Source organism: Diaporthe batatas (genome assembly GCF_019321695.1).
Source record: "Diaporthe batatas strain CRI 302-4 chromosome Unknown Contig00001, whole genome shotgun sequence".
Lineage (NCBI taxonomy): Eukaryota > Fungi > Ascomycota > Sordariomycetes > Diaporthales > Diaporthaceae > Diaporthe > Diaporthe batatas.
This window is the reverse complement of record NW_025408548.1, coordinates 2,119,429-2,137,098: the sequence shown is the minus strand read 5'-3', so window position 1 is coordinate 2,137,098 and position 17,670 is coordinate 2,119,429. Positions and strand designations below refer to the sequence as shown.

The following is a 17,670-nucleotide window of genomic DNA, read 5'->3' as shown; positions in this document are numbered from 1 at the left end:
GGCAGACAGTGGCTAGTCCAGCCAGCCGGCCGAGCGACTGCTTGGGCTCTAAAGAGGCCCAGCCCACCGCGCCTGGGCCACCAAGCTCGGGCCAATCAGGGGAGACCGAAGTCCCGCGCTGCTGCTGCCTCAGGTGGATTAGTCAGTCAGGCCCTGACAGGCCGGATTCATTGGTCAATCCCACAGAGATGACCCTCCTCGATTCTGCCTTGCGAGCTTTACATGGCCAGTACCTGTCAAAATAGAGTCATATGACCAACACTGCCTTGTAAAGCAGGACAATGGATTCATTGTGAGTCAATATCAGGGACCTTGATTGGATAGCAGTTTCAGGCTGCCGTACGTGAGAAAAATGCTGACATATCAAACAAGATGTTGGTTATTTTCGAAGAGAGGGTACACCCAAGCCCCACCACGTATGTATTTCTTCCACTGCACTCCTTGGCAACATTTGAAAGTCGTGAACGGGCAGTCAGTGAGACCGGCAGCCCAACCAACAAGAGGGTTGAATCCCGAGGTCGTGACAACCATGTTTTAAAGTAGTCGACCTGCCAAAGACGACTCCTCCCTTGACTGCTAAATATCTCAGACACCCAGGGACTGCTTGACATAATTGAGTAAGTGCGGCGAGACTCGGGACTGGATAAGCCTGTCACCCTGTTCGTTCGGGTGAACGCCATCCCTCAGCATGTTGGATGTGAACCCAGTGTAACAGTCCGCAATGACTATGGGAGACTCAGTGCTATTCAGACCAGCAGCCCAGGAAGGAATTGCGTCGTTGATGGAGACGATGGCGTTGTTATTAAAGGATAGGGGGATGACCTTATCAACCTATCACGTTGTAGGCCCGGTGTTAGGAATAGTATTCACCCTGAAAACAAAAGCTAGAGTAAACTTACGATAAACTTGGCCTTGGGATTGGACGCGCGGACCGTCTGTACGATCTTGGTGTAGGCAGCAAGAATTTGCGAAGTAGGATACCCCCTTGTAGCGTCGTTGGTGCCACCCATGAACATCACGATATCCGCCGGCGTGTTCTTTATCCAGGTTCTAGTGTGTGTCAGTCACCTGCTACAGATTCTCTAGTGAATTTTTCTACAGTGTTTCCAGAGAGAAGAGCATGATACTGACCCGATGTAGTTGTTAGCAATGTCAATAGCCAGCCAGCCAGAGTGGGCCTCGTTATGTTGATCCCAAGATTGAGTCTGAGGCTTGCAATTCTGAGGGTTGCTGTTCTGCGATCCGACGTACTGCACATGGCTCGACAGATTGGCAGCCGTGAGATCGTCCCAGACGTAAGCACGCCAGCAAGTTATTTCAGTGATACTATCGCCCAATGGCACTGATATAATGTCAATAATTCCGTGTCTCTTCATCATAATAAGTCCATGAGATGAGACTTACTGATACGCAGCTTGTTCTGGGCCATGCCGCAGCTGAAGAGGGCTGAAGCCGCCGCCACAACAATCTTGGAGACCTGCATGTTGTCGATCTAAGTCAAGGAGGCTTGGACTACGATTTTTTTCATGTCACACGAGATGAACGGAACGAGATCCCAAGTCGAGCATAGTTATATAATATTTGAGGTCGCTGTCGTCTATGTCGCTTGGCAGCACCCGAATCTACGGCTGATGTACAGGAGATGCAACTGAGGAGAAAGGAAACCAAGATTCTGAGTGATCTCCAAACCTTCCTCGGGCACGGCAATAAAAGTGTGCAGCCGGGTAACAATCAAAGACGTTGGCGAATTAGCCTGAACTGAATTGGCATGCGATACTACAGCAAAATGAATTCACCGTCGTATCGGCACGTTTCCCTTTTCCTTTTCCTACATCCTTCAATTGCACGTTGTCTTAGCCTCTCTTTATGCCGGCTTGTAGGCTCCGTGTGGGTAGTGCACGATCCTTACAATATCAGTCTTAAAGTAATTGCATGTGAGGACACACGAGACCTAACCAAAATGGGGTGTGCCATGTGCGAAGCGTCTCGCGTCTCCTGGGCACATATGAACTTGTGACCGCCGGGTCAATGGAAGAGTCGTTCAAAGCCTACTCCGTGTCACTTGGATAACACAGGTGTCTCTTTTGCTAGCAGCTTCCATGCCAATACTTGCTTATATCTCTAGTGCCACTACTCAATAGCAGACCCCCGTGAACTGCTTTCACTGCTTACTCTTACACATTGCTGTTAGTAGGTCCAATACCACGGCCGAAATACAGCCTCCATGTTCGACGGTCAGCAGAAATAGAACGCCGGTTCCCCTGGATCGTGCTTTCTCCAGGGGCCAACGACCAAGCACTTGGAAACGCTTTTGATGAGAGATATCGTATTGGAGGGAAGCATGTGATCCTTTGAAAATAGCCACCATATTTGATTTTGTGAATCCTGGCGGAGACTGGAAATTGCTTCGCTTTTCATGTCCGTAGGGGCCCATGAGCCATAGCTAGCTAATTCAAAGATTGTGTACCACGTGAACCTTATGCATGTTGTACCGAGTGGTTTGGTGTCCAATAGAAAGAGCTGTGGGCTTAAGAATTGCTAGATATGGCATGTCAAAATGTTCTAGCATTGTCATAGTCGAACACAAGGCATTATAAAAAAAATACGACTTATTAGAGAGCCTGCATAATCGTCGGAGGTATGTACTTGGCCGTTGGGGTGCACATTTCTCTTCACCATTCTGCTCGATCTGTGGGCAGCTCACACAGCTCGGGACGATCATCAAGATATGATGTCGTGAGCTGACGATATCGACAGCTCAGCCCTGGAGAGGTCATTTCGTGAGCTCGTTCAGTGAGAAATACATGTCCTCGGACGGTGGGAAAATAGAGTTGAGGGCATATGATGTACCTTAGATCTACACAGGCAGTCATGAGACCATAGAAGATACAACTTTGTAGTAACTCTCTTCGTAATTCGGATTGCATGGCGGCTTGCATCACAGCCTCACATATGGACATGCACCACCTCATGTTGAGAAACGTCGTTCCAGCAAACTGAGAGCTCAGCGTATTGGATGTATTCGATTCGAACCACACCAAGAGACTCACCACAATCCTCGAACGACTTTTTCAAATTGCTGAGACATTTGCGATCAGCCTCTTGATACCGTTGGCCAATCGGCTCCTCACTCCAGGCTGTCAACCCTGAACGGCATTCAAGTGGTTCTCACTCTACATCTACGTCTTTTGCTCGAACATCGTTCTCCATTCTCCTGGTTGTCCCTCCAGTTTTCCTTCGGTTTTCCATTTCTCAACTCTCTTGTTCTGCTGCTGTCTCCTCTGCTCTCCCTGCATCCTCACTCCCATCAACTTCAACACGGTGGTCTCACCTCAAAACCTCCATCTGTCCATCTTCGTAAGTACCTCATTTTCTCAATTCAACAAACTTTTCGTCTTATCTACACGTAACTACATCACAAGCTTTCAGCTGTGCTGCCTGAGGTGGATCACCTTGCTTCTGCAACTCCTTACTTCCGTAGTCAATCTTGCCCTTCTTGATACCTTTCTCTCTCGACACCTCTCTTGCTAAGCTCATGCTTCCCTCTATGGTCGGTGAGCATCAGTTTTACCTTTGAAGCCTTTTCAAACACATTGATCAGAACTCATCTATTTCATCGAGTCTCCTACCAGGCTGTTAGTTCTCCTCGTCTTATTACTTCCCTTCCGTCCCTTCATCCGACTTACAAACACAGAGTACTTACTAGCACCCCTTACCACCTTTCTTTCTCAAACGCGTTCTCCTCACACACGGACCCGCACAGTCTCACTCACTCACTCACTCACTCACTCACTCACTCACTCACTCACTCACTCACCCACTCACTCATCCACTCTCTTCTCACAAGCTTCTTCTTGCATCCCTGGTCGGCATAACGTCTTCATACTGACGACTGGGTTACCGGCCTCGCAATATCTCAGACTTGGTGGTGAGTGACAACTGGTTTCATCTCAGTCTTAACATTACATTGCCTTTCTTGCTCTCTCGCCTACTTCGACTCTTTCCTGCTCCATCCTTGACTTTCCTTCTATCATTGCCTGCCCTTGAACTCAAGTGTCTTCACTTGTGGAAGGCTCGCTGGTCTGCACCCACTTACAACCACACCTTTACGCCTACCCACGTAAACCTGCGCACTTACACCTACAGACTTACATCTGCGCACCCACAACTACACTCTCATCCACACAATACCTCTTCCCCTCACTTCATCCCACCACTCTTCAACCTTTCAACAGCATTTGATGACATACAAGATCGGTTTCCACTCCTAACCGCTCTTTGCAGACAACGCACTCGCGTGACATCCACAATGGATGACCCGGGCGAAGGTGGCGGAGGCTCTCCAAGACTTCCCCCAGACGGCCAGGGCGGTGCTGAGCCTGTGCGAGGGAATGACGGATCACCGGATAGTGGCATATTTGTGCCGCAACTATCACCAGAAGAGGACGAGCAAACCGCCTCCCCTGAGCAGGAGCGAGAGGTCTCGCAACCAGGCTCCTCCAGAGAAACCCCCATGGTCATTGATGACGATGAGCATGTTGAGGAAGCTCCGTCCGAGCGCCCAGAGGGGTCTCAGCCGCCCGAGGACGAGCCTGCCCCAGACCAAGACGAAAGCGATCAGGAGGGTGGAGAAAGCGAGTCTGAAAGCGAGGAGGCTGAGGACCCAGCCGAGTATGAAATCCTAGCTGCATGCCTGGGGGCCCAATGCCAACAGCAGTGTGATCAGATTGCACAGACAATACGTCTGAAGAATCGAACCAACAAAGATCTCCGGCGCACGCTCAAGCAGAAGAGGCGCAGGATTAGATTCCTGGATGGAAAGATCACGCTGTTGGCCCGACAGGTTCGCCTGCTTGGAGGTGTACCTGTCTACGGAGCAAGACGAAGAGCCACTCAGCGCCGCCCAAATGCTTCCACCCCGCGTGGCATGAACCGTTGGCAGGAACTGCTCAGACGCTCCATTGACGGCAATGAATCTTACAACAGGGCATGGAAGAGTAGTCAACAAACTCTGAACATGCCTATCGACAATAGCAAAACACATCCTGGCATCAGGTTCGTCGCCCATGCCAATGCTGAGGATGAAGAGCCTGAGGATGAACAGTCCGAGGGTGACGAGCTCGAGAACGAGCCCGCTGAGGGTTCTCTCGTCAGGGCAAGATGGCCTGCGGACTCGGAGTTGCCCGACAATGTGTTGTTTTGCATATTGGAGCATCTCCTCTTCTACGACCAACAAATGTGTCACTGCATCTCCAGGCTTGACTATCACGAACCGCCTGTCAGTTTTCCAACACGAGAGGAGCTGGGTAACTCACGTACTGGACTTAAAGGACGGTTCTACTTTTCAAGCTTTCAAAGAACGCCGGTTTCCCTCACGCATGACACACTGGACCCAAACGTCGTGCTCGCTCCATCCTTGGTGTGCCGCCGGTGGGCCTTTTACTCATTGAACATATTCTTTGGACGCAACACGTTCAGCTTCAGTTCGTTGGTAAGTCCTTGCGATATTTATAACAGCACACCACTTCGGGGCTTGCAGCACATGGCTAACACGCCCCAGGGTGAGTTTGGCAGAGCCATGACCGGCTGGAAATCATCCAGAATCGCAATCATCCAAAATATCGAGCTCGCATGGTTAGGTGGAAGGGTAGTCCGCTTCAGTGAATCGACTGGGGAACGCCGGGACGCGCGGACTCAACCACTGTCGTGGTTTTGCGAGTTGGCTAACTTGAAAACATTGGTGATCCACATTGAAGAGGCGAATAGGAAAGTCATCAGGCGATCCTACGAGTCCGAGAATTGGAAGGAATACCAGAGGAAAAATATGGCAGGCAAATGCCAAGGCAGAATGACAAGAGCCCTGCGCTGTTGTCGAGGCATGGATTTCATCACGCTTATGCGGGGACTTTCATGGGTTCGCGTTTTTGATTTGGACAAGCAGCTCAAGATGGTTCCTCGAGATGAAGCCGCCATCAGAGACCAGAGTTTCAGAATCGACGTTGAGCGCGCTGTGACTCAAGCCAAGCGACCATCGGCAGCAGCTAAAGCACGCCCTGAGAGGCTTGACGCGCTGTTCCCCGTCCGCCGGCACGTTTGGAACCCAGAAGACGAGGACTTCCAGCGCGTGTGTGTCATTTTCGACGAGCACACTGGATATTCTCCAAGGGAAAATGATTTGGACGCCGACGCCGACTCCTCTGAGGGGACAATCGTGCCGAGCGAGTCCGACTCGTCTGGCGATTCTGAGGGAGACGACTCTGAATCTTCTGGGAGCCCACCTCCACTCAGACGCCGTCAATTCACACCTGCACGCAGAGATAATTCCAGGGAAGACGAAGGGCTCAGCGAGTCTGGGGATGAAAACCATCATTCTGGCAGCGACAGCGGCGATTCTGACAACGATTCTGACAACGATTCTGACAACGATTCTGACAACGAGTCTGACAATGATTCCGACAACGGGTCCCTTTCGACCAGGAGAAGGAGGCGCCTCGTGCAATATCGCCGGCAGTCGACAGTGTCAGAAAGCTATTCTGATGTGAATCCTCGCAGAGCTCAGAGTGAAGGAGGAACAGTCTCCCATACATCAGAGATCATTGATATCTCAAGCGAACATGAAGAGAGAACACCATTGCCTCTCGGGCTCAGGGACCGATCGTCATCCGGCATGTTTGTCACCTCATGTGAGCGCTCCACGGGCACGCCGGATCTTCTAGGGCGCTCTTCAAGTACGATGCAACGACGCGCGTCCAGCGCACCCCGTCCTGGCTCTTCGCTTCATAACACCGTCGATCTCACTCAAGAGGAAAGCGACAAGGAAGATGGCGAGGAGGGTGTCGACAAGGAGGGTGTCGACAAGGAGGCGAAAGAAGAGGACACCGCGGCCAACGAAACTGGCGGAGATGCACGTGCCCAGCTGATGCCTAGGAGGAAACGCAGCCGACGGGTGACGAGTTCTCCCAGTGAGGATGAACATCACGGTGAACCAAAGAGGCACAAGTCGGTCCCACAGGACTGGCACTTCCCTTCCCAGATCATACGGTGATACTGCCACATGAGACGTTTGTTTCTGCTATTTGGCGCCTGATCACACCACATCGCTTTTCATCATCAATATCCATTTTTCCGACAGCGTTCATTGCCACTATCCCAAAACCACCACTACCCTCCGCCCAAGGGTTTGTACATTATCAACAATTTGAGCCGACGACTGGAGCGTCTCCCGTTGGAGAGTTTGACGCTGAGAAGTCATCTGAGCTGAGACTGTCCCAGTAGAGGGACACACGTGGGAGGTGATCCCGCGGAGGTCATTGCTTTGGTAGGCTGAGCCACAGGAGCTACATCTTGGAGGTTAACCCGCATGAGATCATCCTATTTGAGATGATCTCCTGGGATACTAACCCATCAGTGGTTATCGGAGAGGAATTCCCAGGTTGGGAGGCTATCCTCTCCCGCACTATGGACACTACACCACGGTCACGACCGAACAGCTTGCGTTGAATTTTGCTTCAGACTAACCCAATACACTCATTTTTAAAAAAGACCTTCTGCTCATTTGTGTGATATCTATGTACTCGTCTATGCAACCCCTTGTCTCCACTTACTTGAGAGGAGAGCCCTTACTTGGCGTAAACCCTCCTGCTCCCGGACCAGCCGACCAGCTCGGCGTGAGTGTCCCTGACATGCTAACCAGTCCTTTCCTAACGGGCGTCGAGGGCGCCTCCGAGATAGGCGTGGTGCTTCTCTGCACGACGCCCTGCTGCTGATGACTCTGCTGCTCGTTCGGAGCCGGGGGTTTCCAGCCCACACCATCTCCCGCACGGTATATCTCGTTGAGCATCATCTTGGTGATGCCCGCGTCGTCGAACTCGAGGAACTTCTTGTACAGCTTGAGCGCGATGCGCGCGTCCTCGATCGAGTCGTGCGTGTCGACCTGGATGCCCTCCTTGAGCAGGTACCAGGCCAGGAACTTGAGGCTCAGCTTGCGCCTGTAGTTCTTCTGGTAGAAGAGGTCGATCGTGTCGATGATCTGCGCCTTGGGGACCTGGATGTTGATCACGCGGAAGTCGCCCTTGAGGCCGTGCCCGATGAACTTGCAGCCGAGGTTCAACAACACCCAGAGGCGCTTGTATGCGACCTTCAGGGACACCAGGCAGTGCTTGCTGTTGCGCGGGTCCAGGTCGTCCGGTTTGATGCCTGAGTAGCTGTGCAGGTAGTCGATGACCGGCTCCCTGACTTGGATCCAGTCGTCTATGAAGGCCAGGCCCTCGTCCTCGCCTTCACCGCGCACAATAGAGACACGGGCCAGCGCGTGGAAATTAGGCCGGATGACCTCTCTAACGCCATCCGATTTCATCTCCACCTCTGACTGTTTGGCCAGCACGAACTCCGTATCAAGGGCCACCGTAGTCTCGGGCCCCGGTCGTTCAAGGACTGGGTCGAGTGTGCGATACGGGTGCTCTGGTGCGTCGGGCCTGAGGAATGTCAGCTGGAATCCACGACGAGGAAAGGGGTAGGGCCGCACCTGAAATCGAAGTGCAGCACCGAGGTGTCAATGTTCTTGACCCACTCGGTGTCAAGGTTGTTGTTTGCAGTCTTCAGCTGGTACACAAGCACGGACGGCATCTTCCACCTTGAATTGAAGGTAAGAGCCTCCGCAGCTGAGATTGGCTTGACGGAGAAGTCGTTGAAGAGATGCCACTGGCTGTCTCCTGGAGGCGTTGGCTCGGCATGAGCAACTAAATTTCGGTCAGCGTGTTTTTTTCTTAGATTTGACGATGTCACAGGAGCACTTACCGTTGACCATGGCAACAAGGTGGGGTTTATGGTTTGACCCAGTATCGACGCTCACTGGCGATAGGGCCGCAAGGTGTGGTTTTTGAGGTGACCCGCTCTCAATGTTGACCGACAGGCCGATGAGCGAGTAGACCTGGATATTGTGCACCCCGCGTTGGAGGTGTAGTTTCAGGTCCTCGCCTTGGTAGCAAAAGAAGGAGCCGTTATCTACTATGATACCGATCTCCTCGGGAAGCCACCCTGGGTTTGCCCACAACATCCTCTGTTCGAGCTCGCTGTCGCGGTGCTCCGCGACTGGGACATTCAGGGTCAATACTGAAGGAATTCCTTGGATAGTCTTGCGGGCCTGCAGGGACTGGTACCGATTACAACGGATACACCAGCCTTTCATGGCCCCTTCTCCTTCGACGCTGTTTTTCAACACTTGAGAGAAGGTGGTCTTGGTTGAAAGGCTTCCGCGGCCTTTGGTCATCGGATACGTCAGATCCGTCACGTAATTTGAGCCCGACCGGCTGGTCTCATTTCCGCAGTTCAAACATTTGATCGTAGTGAGAGCAGAAGTAGCGAGAATCTCCTGCATCGCGGTCGGGGTAGGGGACTTGGTACGGTAGTCGTCCGCCATGGTCTGAAGCAGAAACCTCGTGAGCTGCTGCATCATCTTGGTCAGAGAGCCTTGCCGCGAGTCTTCCTCCAAAAGGCCAAGACGAGATGCCGGTGGATGGTTGCTCAAGCATTTCAAGAGATTCGACGCGTGGCATGATGAGCCCTCGGTCTTCTGCAACATATCCGACAAATAGCCAAGCTCACAGAGCAGGCACATTTCGCTCAAGCAATCCGTCGCCGCATGCTGGAGAGCGAGATTTCGAACCAATGGCGTGAAATGCAAGACCTGAAGGAGGGAATTTGCGTATGAGTTCGCAATGTGGTTTTCCAAGCCAGCATATCGGGTCATGTTGTAGAACCCGAAGTCGAAGTCGTCCACGCCATACTTGCTGAATGAGATCTCAACATTTTGATATAGAGCCGGGACATCCAGACGCAGACTTTCCAGCTCAGTGGTACCCAGCGAGCCCACGGCCATGTCGACCTGCCCGTCCGGGGCAGTCTTGCTGCTCGATACCTTGGTCGCATCTCTGGCCTTTTCACTGAGGAACTTGGGTGCTCGTATAGCAAGGGTGGTCTTGTCAGCAACCCGTGTGTCCTGGATCTGATTCCGGCGTATTCCCCGGGTATTTGGACCGTAGAAACCAAAGGCAGCTTTCGTGAGATGGGCTAGATCATTTTGCGCGAACCTGGGAGGAGGAGCTCCGACATCTGAGATGGAGGTGTTTGGAAGGGCTGATGAGAGTGCCTCTCGATAGTAGGGCATGCCGATGGAGTTCAGTGGCCTGGCACGGTCAGTCAAAGGTTTCGGTACCGCGCTTCAAGCACGCGACTTACGTATTGTCTTTCCAGTCAATATGGGGAGGTGGCACCTCGTCATCTGGCCATTCAGTGGGCTGTGGCAGCTCGACAAAGTGACACTTGGAAGGAGAGCCCCAGAGGTGCATATTACATCCAGTGTCGGCCAACGCGATGGCCTCGCCTGATGGTGCGATTTCTATTCCTGTAAGTACCGAGCCTACGACATTCGCCTGGCGTACATTGCTAGTGTTTGGGTTCAGGAGGTCCACCACATGCATCTGGCCACCCTGGGAAGCCACTATTCCTGTGGTGAGCATGCGCGGATGCATACGGACATAGGCAGCCAGCGGGGGGAAGGGTATAGGAGGCATGGTGGCAAGATTCTTAAGATCGAAGACCATGACAAAGGGGTCGAGCATATAAGTACCCGCGGGTTGCTTAAGCGAGGTACCACAGGTGACAACAAAGTCCTGCTGGACGTCCATGTCATTTATGAAGGCAGAGTGAGCGCGCCATTTGTGTATGATGCTGAACTTGACGGGGTCGAGGATGTGGACGTTGCCGTCGGTTGTAGCTGCGCATATGTAGCGGCCCTTTTTCATCTTGATGTAGTGGTGTGCGGTGGGTATCTGGAGGGCATTAGCCAATACTCGGGCCAGCAGCACCACGGACGGCGGTCCTACTCGTTTCACTATTTCCCCCTTGTTTGTGTCAATCACAAACATTGTATCTTGCACGCCGGCGACGAGGATTTCGGAGGTTGCTTTCGAGGTGAAACTCATGCAGCGGAGATCTCTCATGTCTTCGGCACTATGGCGGAATGACCATCAGTCGCTGCTCCCGAACAGCACCATTGCAGCAGCAGCACCCACCTGATATGTGGCCATACTGGCGGTCCCCTCCTTAGAGCCATGTGGACGCCTCGGGCGCCGAGTGCGAGGACGCCCTTCTCATTGAACAGCAGCTGGTGCACCGCACCCTCGGACGGTGGGTGGGCGCGGAAGGAGGTGTATTTTTGAAGATTGTTTGCATAGAAGGATGTAACACGGCCCTGGAAAACTGTCAGGAATCTGGTTGCGACGGTGAATGGGGACCAGAGAGGTCGGTCTGGTCGAGCGTACGTATTCGTTTCCGGCCCACAGGAGCTCCTGGCTTGAATCGAAGGCGAGCGCGGTGACGCCGGTAGGCACCGACTGCCCTCCCGGTGGAGGGAGGAGTTGACGACTCAACTGTGGTTGTTGGAATTAGCATCCTTGGCCCAGCCGCTCGTTGTTGTGAATATGTCCAGCCCTCAGCCCTCAGCCCTCATCGCCAGAGTCCGCAGTTCAGCACCCGCAACGCCAGCCAGGTGGTGATGGCGGGGTCTGCCTCGTCGCGCAGGACCAGCTGCGGCTGAAAAGACCTGTCGATGGTCGGTCTGTAACTGGGCAAAGGTGGCGACTTACCTCATCCCAGTCCGCATCCATTGCACCGGGTCGCCAGGTGGCATCGTGGTGCCCTCTTGCAGTTGAAACGAGGCCTCAGAGACTCGAAAGGAGTACGCGCTCAGGCAGACCATAAATCCGCCAACTTGCTGGGAGCTGGGACTTGGCGTGCCGCGGCCCGTGGTGGGGGTGCAATTCCTGGGGGTCTAGCGAGAAACTACAGGGGCTAACTGCCACGGTGGGTTGTACTAATACCACAGTCGGGCGCATGCAACTGGCAAGGCTATTCAAGACAGTACCTAGGTACTTACATACTTAAGCATGTACTCGGCCAAGATGCCGGCTCGAGAGACACTTCACAGTCTTTGCAGATAATGCATTGTGCGTTCTGGAACATTCAGATCAACTTCACGCAGTATTCTGCTTTCACCCGTTGGATGCAGTTGGCTCAGACACGGGCATTAACCACAAGACCGTAGCCAAGCACCTCATACAGTGAGTGACTTAAAGCAGACTTACACAAGCCCATCAGACACCACTACTATAACACCGTCACTGCTCCAAAAAAAAAGGGTTAATATCATATAACAACCCCATGACTTTATCTACCGCTCTGATTGATTTAAAACTTGTTGTATCAATCAACCATTTTGGAGCCGCCCTTATGAGGCTGTTGTGTAGAGGTTCGGAAGTTTGTCTTATACAATCATCGATGTTGCCTTATAGCAGGTTGTCCTTTAGTAGGTTGGGTGGGGATAGATGCTGTGGCTGTATCATACTTAGATAGAACCAAGCAAAGCTTTTGTCGTCAAACCACATCACCATATGGGCGGATCAGCCTAAATTCTGAGCACACTTACTGAATGGGTAGTTAGAAGTACAATACCTGCGAATCGCTAGACTGATGTTCATTGAACACTTGCAAAAATCTGGCTACGAGTTCTAATTCTATCCCAGGCTCGAAGCGGCAGCCAAAAAATCGGTCCGAGAACCCGTGCAACAAGAAATAAGTTGGTGTCATGTATCCGCTCTGACGAAATCAGTATACGGCAGGGAATGTGCCCAACCTGCCTCCGTCGATGACCGTGACATTGCCATTCAGGTACGCCCCAGCCCGCGACACGAGGTAAAGAACCGTGCCCGTCATGTCCTGCGCATCGCCCATTCTTCCCAGAGGGACCACGCTCTTGTCCAGCGGGATCAGGTCCCCTCCAGTAAGGCTGCCTCCCATTTTCTCGACGATAGGTGCCGACATCTCGCTGGGGAACAGTCCGGGCGCCAAGGCGTTCGCCCTACAAGACTCTCGTTAGTGCTGGTACCCAGAACAATCACTGCCTGCCGTCAGACAGTCTACTCACCTGATGCCCCATTTGGGCAGGAGGACGGACAACTGCTTCGCGGAGTGTGTCGCCGCCGCCTTGGACTGCCCGTAAGGCCACCCGCCGGGAGCCTTCTTGTTGAAGCCGGCGATGCTGCTCGTGACGAGGACCTGGCCCTGCCAGTCCAGGTTCCCCTTCTTGTTGCCCTTGTCCAGCAGCTCCAGGAAGGCCATCGCCGTGTACCAGACCGCCGTGACGTTGACTCTAAACGTCTGCTCGTACTCGTCCATCGGGATGGCAAGGGCCGTCTCGCGGAACTCCTGCAGGGTTGTCTCTCCGGGGTTGTACGTGATCTGGGGCCCGCCGACACCGCTGTTGCAGACGAGGAGGTTGAGGTAGCCTGAGCGCTTCTCAACCTCGGAGACGAGGGCCATGAGGGAGTCCTGCGAGGTCACGTCGCAGGTGAGAGGGACCACGACGTCGGGCTTGTTGATCGTCTTGGCGGCGGACTCGAGGACCTCGAGGCGTCTGCCCGCGATGTACACCTTGGCAGCGCCTGCGTTGGCGAGGGCCTGAGCCATCATGAGGCCGATGCCTTGAGCAATGTTAGCATACTGTGTATATGAGTCTAGTATAAAAGGTAGGTTTAGTACCTGTTCCTCCACCTGTGATCTGTCAACCAGAAATCGTGTTAGCAGATGCCATAAATGGGTGGGGTGGCGGCGGTGGTGGTGGTGGGGGGCTTGTAAGCCGACGGACTGGCTGTCCGTTCTGAGACATTACACAGAGTCGCTGACAACAGTCGCACCGCATACTTGGGGACTGACAGGAGAGTATGACTTCACGGTCGAAACTTACCAGTGCGACCATTCCCTTCACAGAGAACAACTCTGTAGGGCTGCTTGTGGTGTCCGACATGATGACGTCTTGTGTCCAAGTCTGAGATCAAACACTTTGAAGATGGTAATCACCGAATCCAGATGCAATGATGGGTCAAGAAGAAGAGAAGTGAGCGTTGAAATCTCTCACTTGAAAGACAGACTGTGGTGTCTTTTTGCGAGTGCAGTCAACATCTCTCTCTTTCAGTACTGATTAGAACGGATTTAAGTAGACGATGCTGCCCCCCGCGACCCCATTACTAAGGCCGTTGACGTCGCAGCTGCGTCCCTTGCGCTTCCACATGGGAAAACAACTCCACGCCCTGAGGTTGACAGGTGAATGACTCACCGAGACCTACTCGCACTTCATGGCAATCACAATTGAGCATGACTGAGGCTACGGCGGACCCTTTCTCCAAATTATGACTTCAATTCTCCCGCAAGTATGGGTATCTCTTAATCAAATGTGATCTTCTTGCCTTGGAAAGCAGCCGCCTGTTGCGCCTCCTTCGCCTTCTTCCGTGCCTCCCAGCTAGGATGCAACGGGCCTTCATCGTCCTTCTTCGGCGGCGGCCTTGGGCGGCTCGACTCAGGGGCACTGTGCTCCTGCTGACCATCAGGCCTCCTCTCAAACGGCGTCTTGATTCCCTTTTTCCAGGGCGTCCTCTCGCTGCCGTCTACCGCACCGCGCTTCAAATCCCACCCCGAGTCCCGCCCGGACTTCTCCAGGCTTAGATGCTTGGCCTTTTCCTTGAATTTCTTCTCCCAAATGGCTTGTCGAGCCCGCTGGCCTCTCCTGTTCTTTCGTGCGGCTGGCGCCACGTCGATGTCAGACGCCTCGGATTCTGAGCCCGAAATGTACCCTCCCATCAGGCTGGGGAGCATGCCGCCCCGCTTGAGAATTTCATCTGCCTTCTTGGAATCCTTTCGCGAAGCTTTGGGTGGCGGGGATATCGCAGAGACCTCAGAATCAGAACCAGATTCGGACTCGGATTCAGACTCTGACTCAGACCCAGTTTCTTCCTCCGAATCGGTTGAACCATCCTCATCCAGCCCGGCCTGCGTGCCTGGTTCATCACCCTCTGAATCCTCCGATGCGGACTCGTCTGTGATTTCCATCGGGTCGAGTTCCTCGTTTGCGGTATCGTACTCGTCCTCGTCGTCAGAGTTGGCGTTTTCCTCAGAATCAGAACCCCCAATTCTGTCCTCAAATTGCGCGAGGGCCTTTTCTACTAGCTCTTCATCTTCGTCGGCTCCGTCGTCGTCGGAGAGACCACCCCATTCGCTATCCTCATCGTCCGATGATGGATCGTCTCGCCGAGTCTCGCTCTTGGCAGGCTTCTTCTCCTCGCCCTTCTCCATCTCTTTCGTTGCTTTCTTCACGGTCTTTTCGGTGGCCTGTTCCTCTGTGTCTTTGCTGGTCTTCGACTCGCTCTTCTTGTCTCCTCTCTTTAATTTACCCTTTTTGTCAGGTACTGGTACGTGCAGCACCTGGCAAATGTCGGCAACGGCTGCGTCCAGAGTCGCCCGAACCTTGGGCTGGTTGCAGAGCCCACTGGTGACATTATGCAAAGCCGCTCGCTCCTCTTCTGAGATGTCGGGTTTTGGGACACCCTGCTTGAATTCGTCTGGCAGTCTCGGGGATTCGGCAACAGCCTTGATCTTTAGAAGGGCTGAACAGAGATGGGCGTGTGCGACTGAGTGGAGGTCGATTGACTGCACCGAGCTGTCAGCTTCATGCCCAAGGGCTACATGTCAGATATTCAATTTGGGAGCATGAGAATGCGAACCTTCAACACCTCGATCTCCTTTTCTATCCTGGCTCTCTTTTCCCTGGTCGACTTGGGATCGCGCTGCCGTTTTGCCATGCGCTGTCTCTCGAATCCCTTCGCAACTTTCAGGGCGCGGGAGAGCACCGTGCTGTGGTGCTCCAGCTTCTCCTGAAGATCATCTCTCTTCCGCTTCGGCATCCTGTCGGTGGTGTCGTGCCTACTTGTCGCAAGGCCCAATCGTACGCAACCTTGGTAAAATCGGTCGAGGGTGTGTAGGTAGATGCAGCCTGTGAAATGCTGGTCAAGCTTTGGGGAGCCAAAATTTTGTAGATCGCATCCGTCTTATCTGTTAGCTAGCCGAGAGGTCACACTGCAAACTTTGGTGGGGACAGCTACAAAAGCATAACAGATTGTGCCGTGGCACCCCTAGCTGTTCTGCCCCTCGGCCTCTGTGAGCACTTAGACCAGATCGGACTGGACTGCAATCTTGGTGGGGTGGGAACTCAGGCTAGCTCACTGCAAATGCTGCTTGCTCTCCTGTGATCATTCGCCCTCGCTTTCGCTCGGCAGAAAAGTGTCGGACAGGCTGACAGGGAGCGCGTCCAGGGACCGCAGGTCGCGTCGAGGCGGCCCTGCCAAAACTTAAACCGACGGTCCACATTTGTTTGCGACCCCCCCAGTGATCCCAGTCACTCGACGAGAACCATTCGATCCCTGGCAAGGTCAGGATCTCTACAGGAACCATTGACCGACCTGATTGATTGATTGTTCGGGAGCAAGCGCAGAGAAGTGCTCGATCCGGTCGTTCTTGACCACCCCAGCACCCCGGGCATTCTCGACCGCTCGAAAACAAAGGAGGGCGAGCGCCCATCAACACCCTCACCTCGCCCCTTCTGACGGAGAAAGAGCGCGTGCGTGCGTGCGTCTTGTATCGTGCAGCGCGCGGGCGCAGGATGCTTACTTTCAGGATACAACTCCCTCAATCGCTTCTGGTTTCACCCTCGCCTCCTTGAGAAATTGCTCCTCTTCACACCACGACCACGACTCACGACTCCTCGCGAAATCTTGAAACCACTTGCTTTCTGTCGCACTTCTGCTGCTCGCCCCCCCCCCAAAAGCAAAGCGACCAAACTCGAACATAGGATCCACCGCTTCCTCGCCGTACCACAAACACTAGCTGTTCCGCCTACTATCGCCTCGCGCTCGATTAGTGCATCTATCTGTATCCGGCCGCATTCGAACGATATATCCTTCGAAAATGATGTCAAGAAGTATCAACCAGCTCCCGGCGCACGGTGCGCCGTCCAGGGACGACTTTGCGAAGTTGGACGAGCGACAAAGGGATCAGATTAACGATGTCGTATGTCACCCTCCATCCAACCCCTCTCCTCTGGCAACTGTAACCTTCCCGCGCATCGTCTGCTCCCGCTAACGACGCCTGCCAACCCCATCTCTAGTTCTCCGTATTCGACGTAAACAAAGACGGCCGCCTCGACTACCACGAGCTGCGGTTCTGCCTGCGAGCGCTGGGCTTCGAGCTTCCCAAGTCGGAGACGTATCCGTACCTGGTGAAGTACGGCGTGCAGCCGATCGACTGGGACCCGAAGCGCGAGTGCACGCCCGTGTGGCGCGAGTTCACGCAGCCCATCTGGCAGGGGATCGCGGGCACGCTCATGTACAACCGGGACCCGGTGGAGGAGTGCCACCGCGCGTTCAAGCTGTTCGACGTCGAGGGCAAGGGCATCATCACGCTCGACGACCTGCGCCGCACCATGCGCGAGATCGGCCAGAGCATGGAGGAGCAGGAGCTGCAGTCGATGATTAAGGAGTTCGACTCGGAGGGCAAGGGCGGCGTCAACGTCGACGAGTTCACCAAGATTATGATGACCAGGAAGCAGAAGTAGGGCCCGTCTGCCGTGGCGGATAATCTGGACTGGAAGGGCGCGACTGGGGACGGGCCGCCGCGACATGTCAAGGGCGTCGGGAGGGCTGCTGCGCGGTGAAGAAAGGAGGAGGGAGGTTCCGATGGAGGATGGGACGAATCTTGTGCATGATTGCATAGGCGTTGTTGTGATGT

At 53.7% G+C, this 17,670-nt stretch overlaps 6 protein-coding genes across 6 annotated transcripts; 2 read left to right on the top strand and 4 right to left on the bottom strand.

The window, feature by feature from the left end:
- Positions 1–229: 229 nt before the first annotated feature.
- KVR01_000092 (uncharacterized protein) lies at positions 230–1,483 on the bottom strand (the record flags this gene model as incomplete). The annotated part of the gene is made up of 5 exons (XM_044784550.1): positions 230–831; positions 900–1,050; positions 1,132–1,205; positions 1,248–1,342; positions 1,405–1,483. The coding sequence occupies 5 exons, from the start codon at positions 1,481–1,483 to the stop codon at positions 586–588; spliced, it is 645 nt and encodes a 214-aa protein (XP_044650041.1). The 3' UTR covers positions 230–585.
- A 2,826-nt stretch (positions 1,484–4,309) lies between these two features.
- On the top strand, positions 4,310–7,045 carry KVR01_000269 (uncharacterized protein; the record flags this gene model as incomplete). Its single annotated transcript, XM_044792761.1, has 1 exon — positions 4,310–7,045. The coding sequence occupies one exon, from the start codon at positions 4,310–4,312 to the stop codon at positions 7,043–7,045; it is 2,736 nt and encodes a 911-aa protein (XP_044650218.1).
- A 485-nt stretch (positions 7,046–7,530) lies between these two features.
- Positions 7,531–11,803, bottom strand: KVR01_000997 (poly(A)-specific ribonuclease). Its single transcript, XM_044784709.1, has 8 exons — positions 11,646–11,803; positions 11,322–11,429; positions 11,073–11,251; positions 10,884–11,010; positions 10,237–10,829; positions 8,797–10,184; positions 8,525–8,738; positions 7,531–8,474 (listed from the first exon to the last, which is right to left on the bottom strand). The coding sequence occupies exons 1-8, from the start codon at positions 11,664–11,666 to the stop codon at positions 7,601–7,603; spliced, it is 3,504 nt and encodes a 1,167-aa protein (XP_044650946.1). The 5' UTR covers positions 11,667–11,803; the 3' UTR covers positions 7,531–7,600.
- Positions 11,804–12,517: 714 nt separating this feature from the next.
- On the bottom strand, positions 12,518–13,997 carry KVR01_000856 (uncharacterized protein). Its single transcript, XM_044793415.1, has 4 exons — positions 13,802–13,997; positions 13,597–13,615; positions 12,983–13,538; positions 12,518–12,916 (listed from the first exon to the last, which is right to left on the bottom strand). The coding sequence occupies exons 1-4, from the start codon at positions 13,859–13,861 to the stop codon at positions 12,664–12,666; spliced, it is 888 nt and encodes a 295-aa protein (XP_044650805.1). The 5' UTR covers positions 13,862–13,997; the 3' UTR covers positions 12,518–12,663.
- Positions 13,998–14,231: 234 nt separating this feature from the next.
- KVR01_000930 (uncharacterized protein) lies at positions 14,232–15,880 on the bottom strand. The gene is made up of 2 exons (XM_044790782.1): positions 15,612–15,880; positions 14,232–15,537 (listed from the first exon to the last, which is right to left on the bottom strand). The coding sequence occupies exons 1-2, from the start codon at positions 15,789–15,791 to the stop codon at positions 14,278–14,280; spliced, it is 1,440 nt and encodes a 479-aa protein (XP_044650879.1). The 5' UTR covers positions 15,792–15,880; the 3' UTR covers positions 14,232–14,277.
- Positions 15,881–16,851: 971 nt separating this feature from the next.
- KVR01_000211 (uncharacterized protein) lies at positions 16,852–17,497 on the top strand (the record flags this gene model as incomplete). The annotated part of the gene is made up of 2 exons (XM_044788745.1): positions 16,852–16,953; positions 17,051–17,497. The coding sequence occupies 2 exons, from the start codon at positions 16,852–16,854 to the stop codon at positions 17,495–17,497; spliced, it is 549 nt and encodes a 182-aa protein (XP_044650160.1).
- Positions 17,498–17,670: the final 173 nt, after the last annotated feature.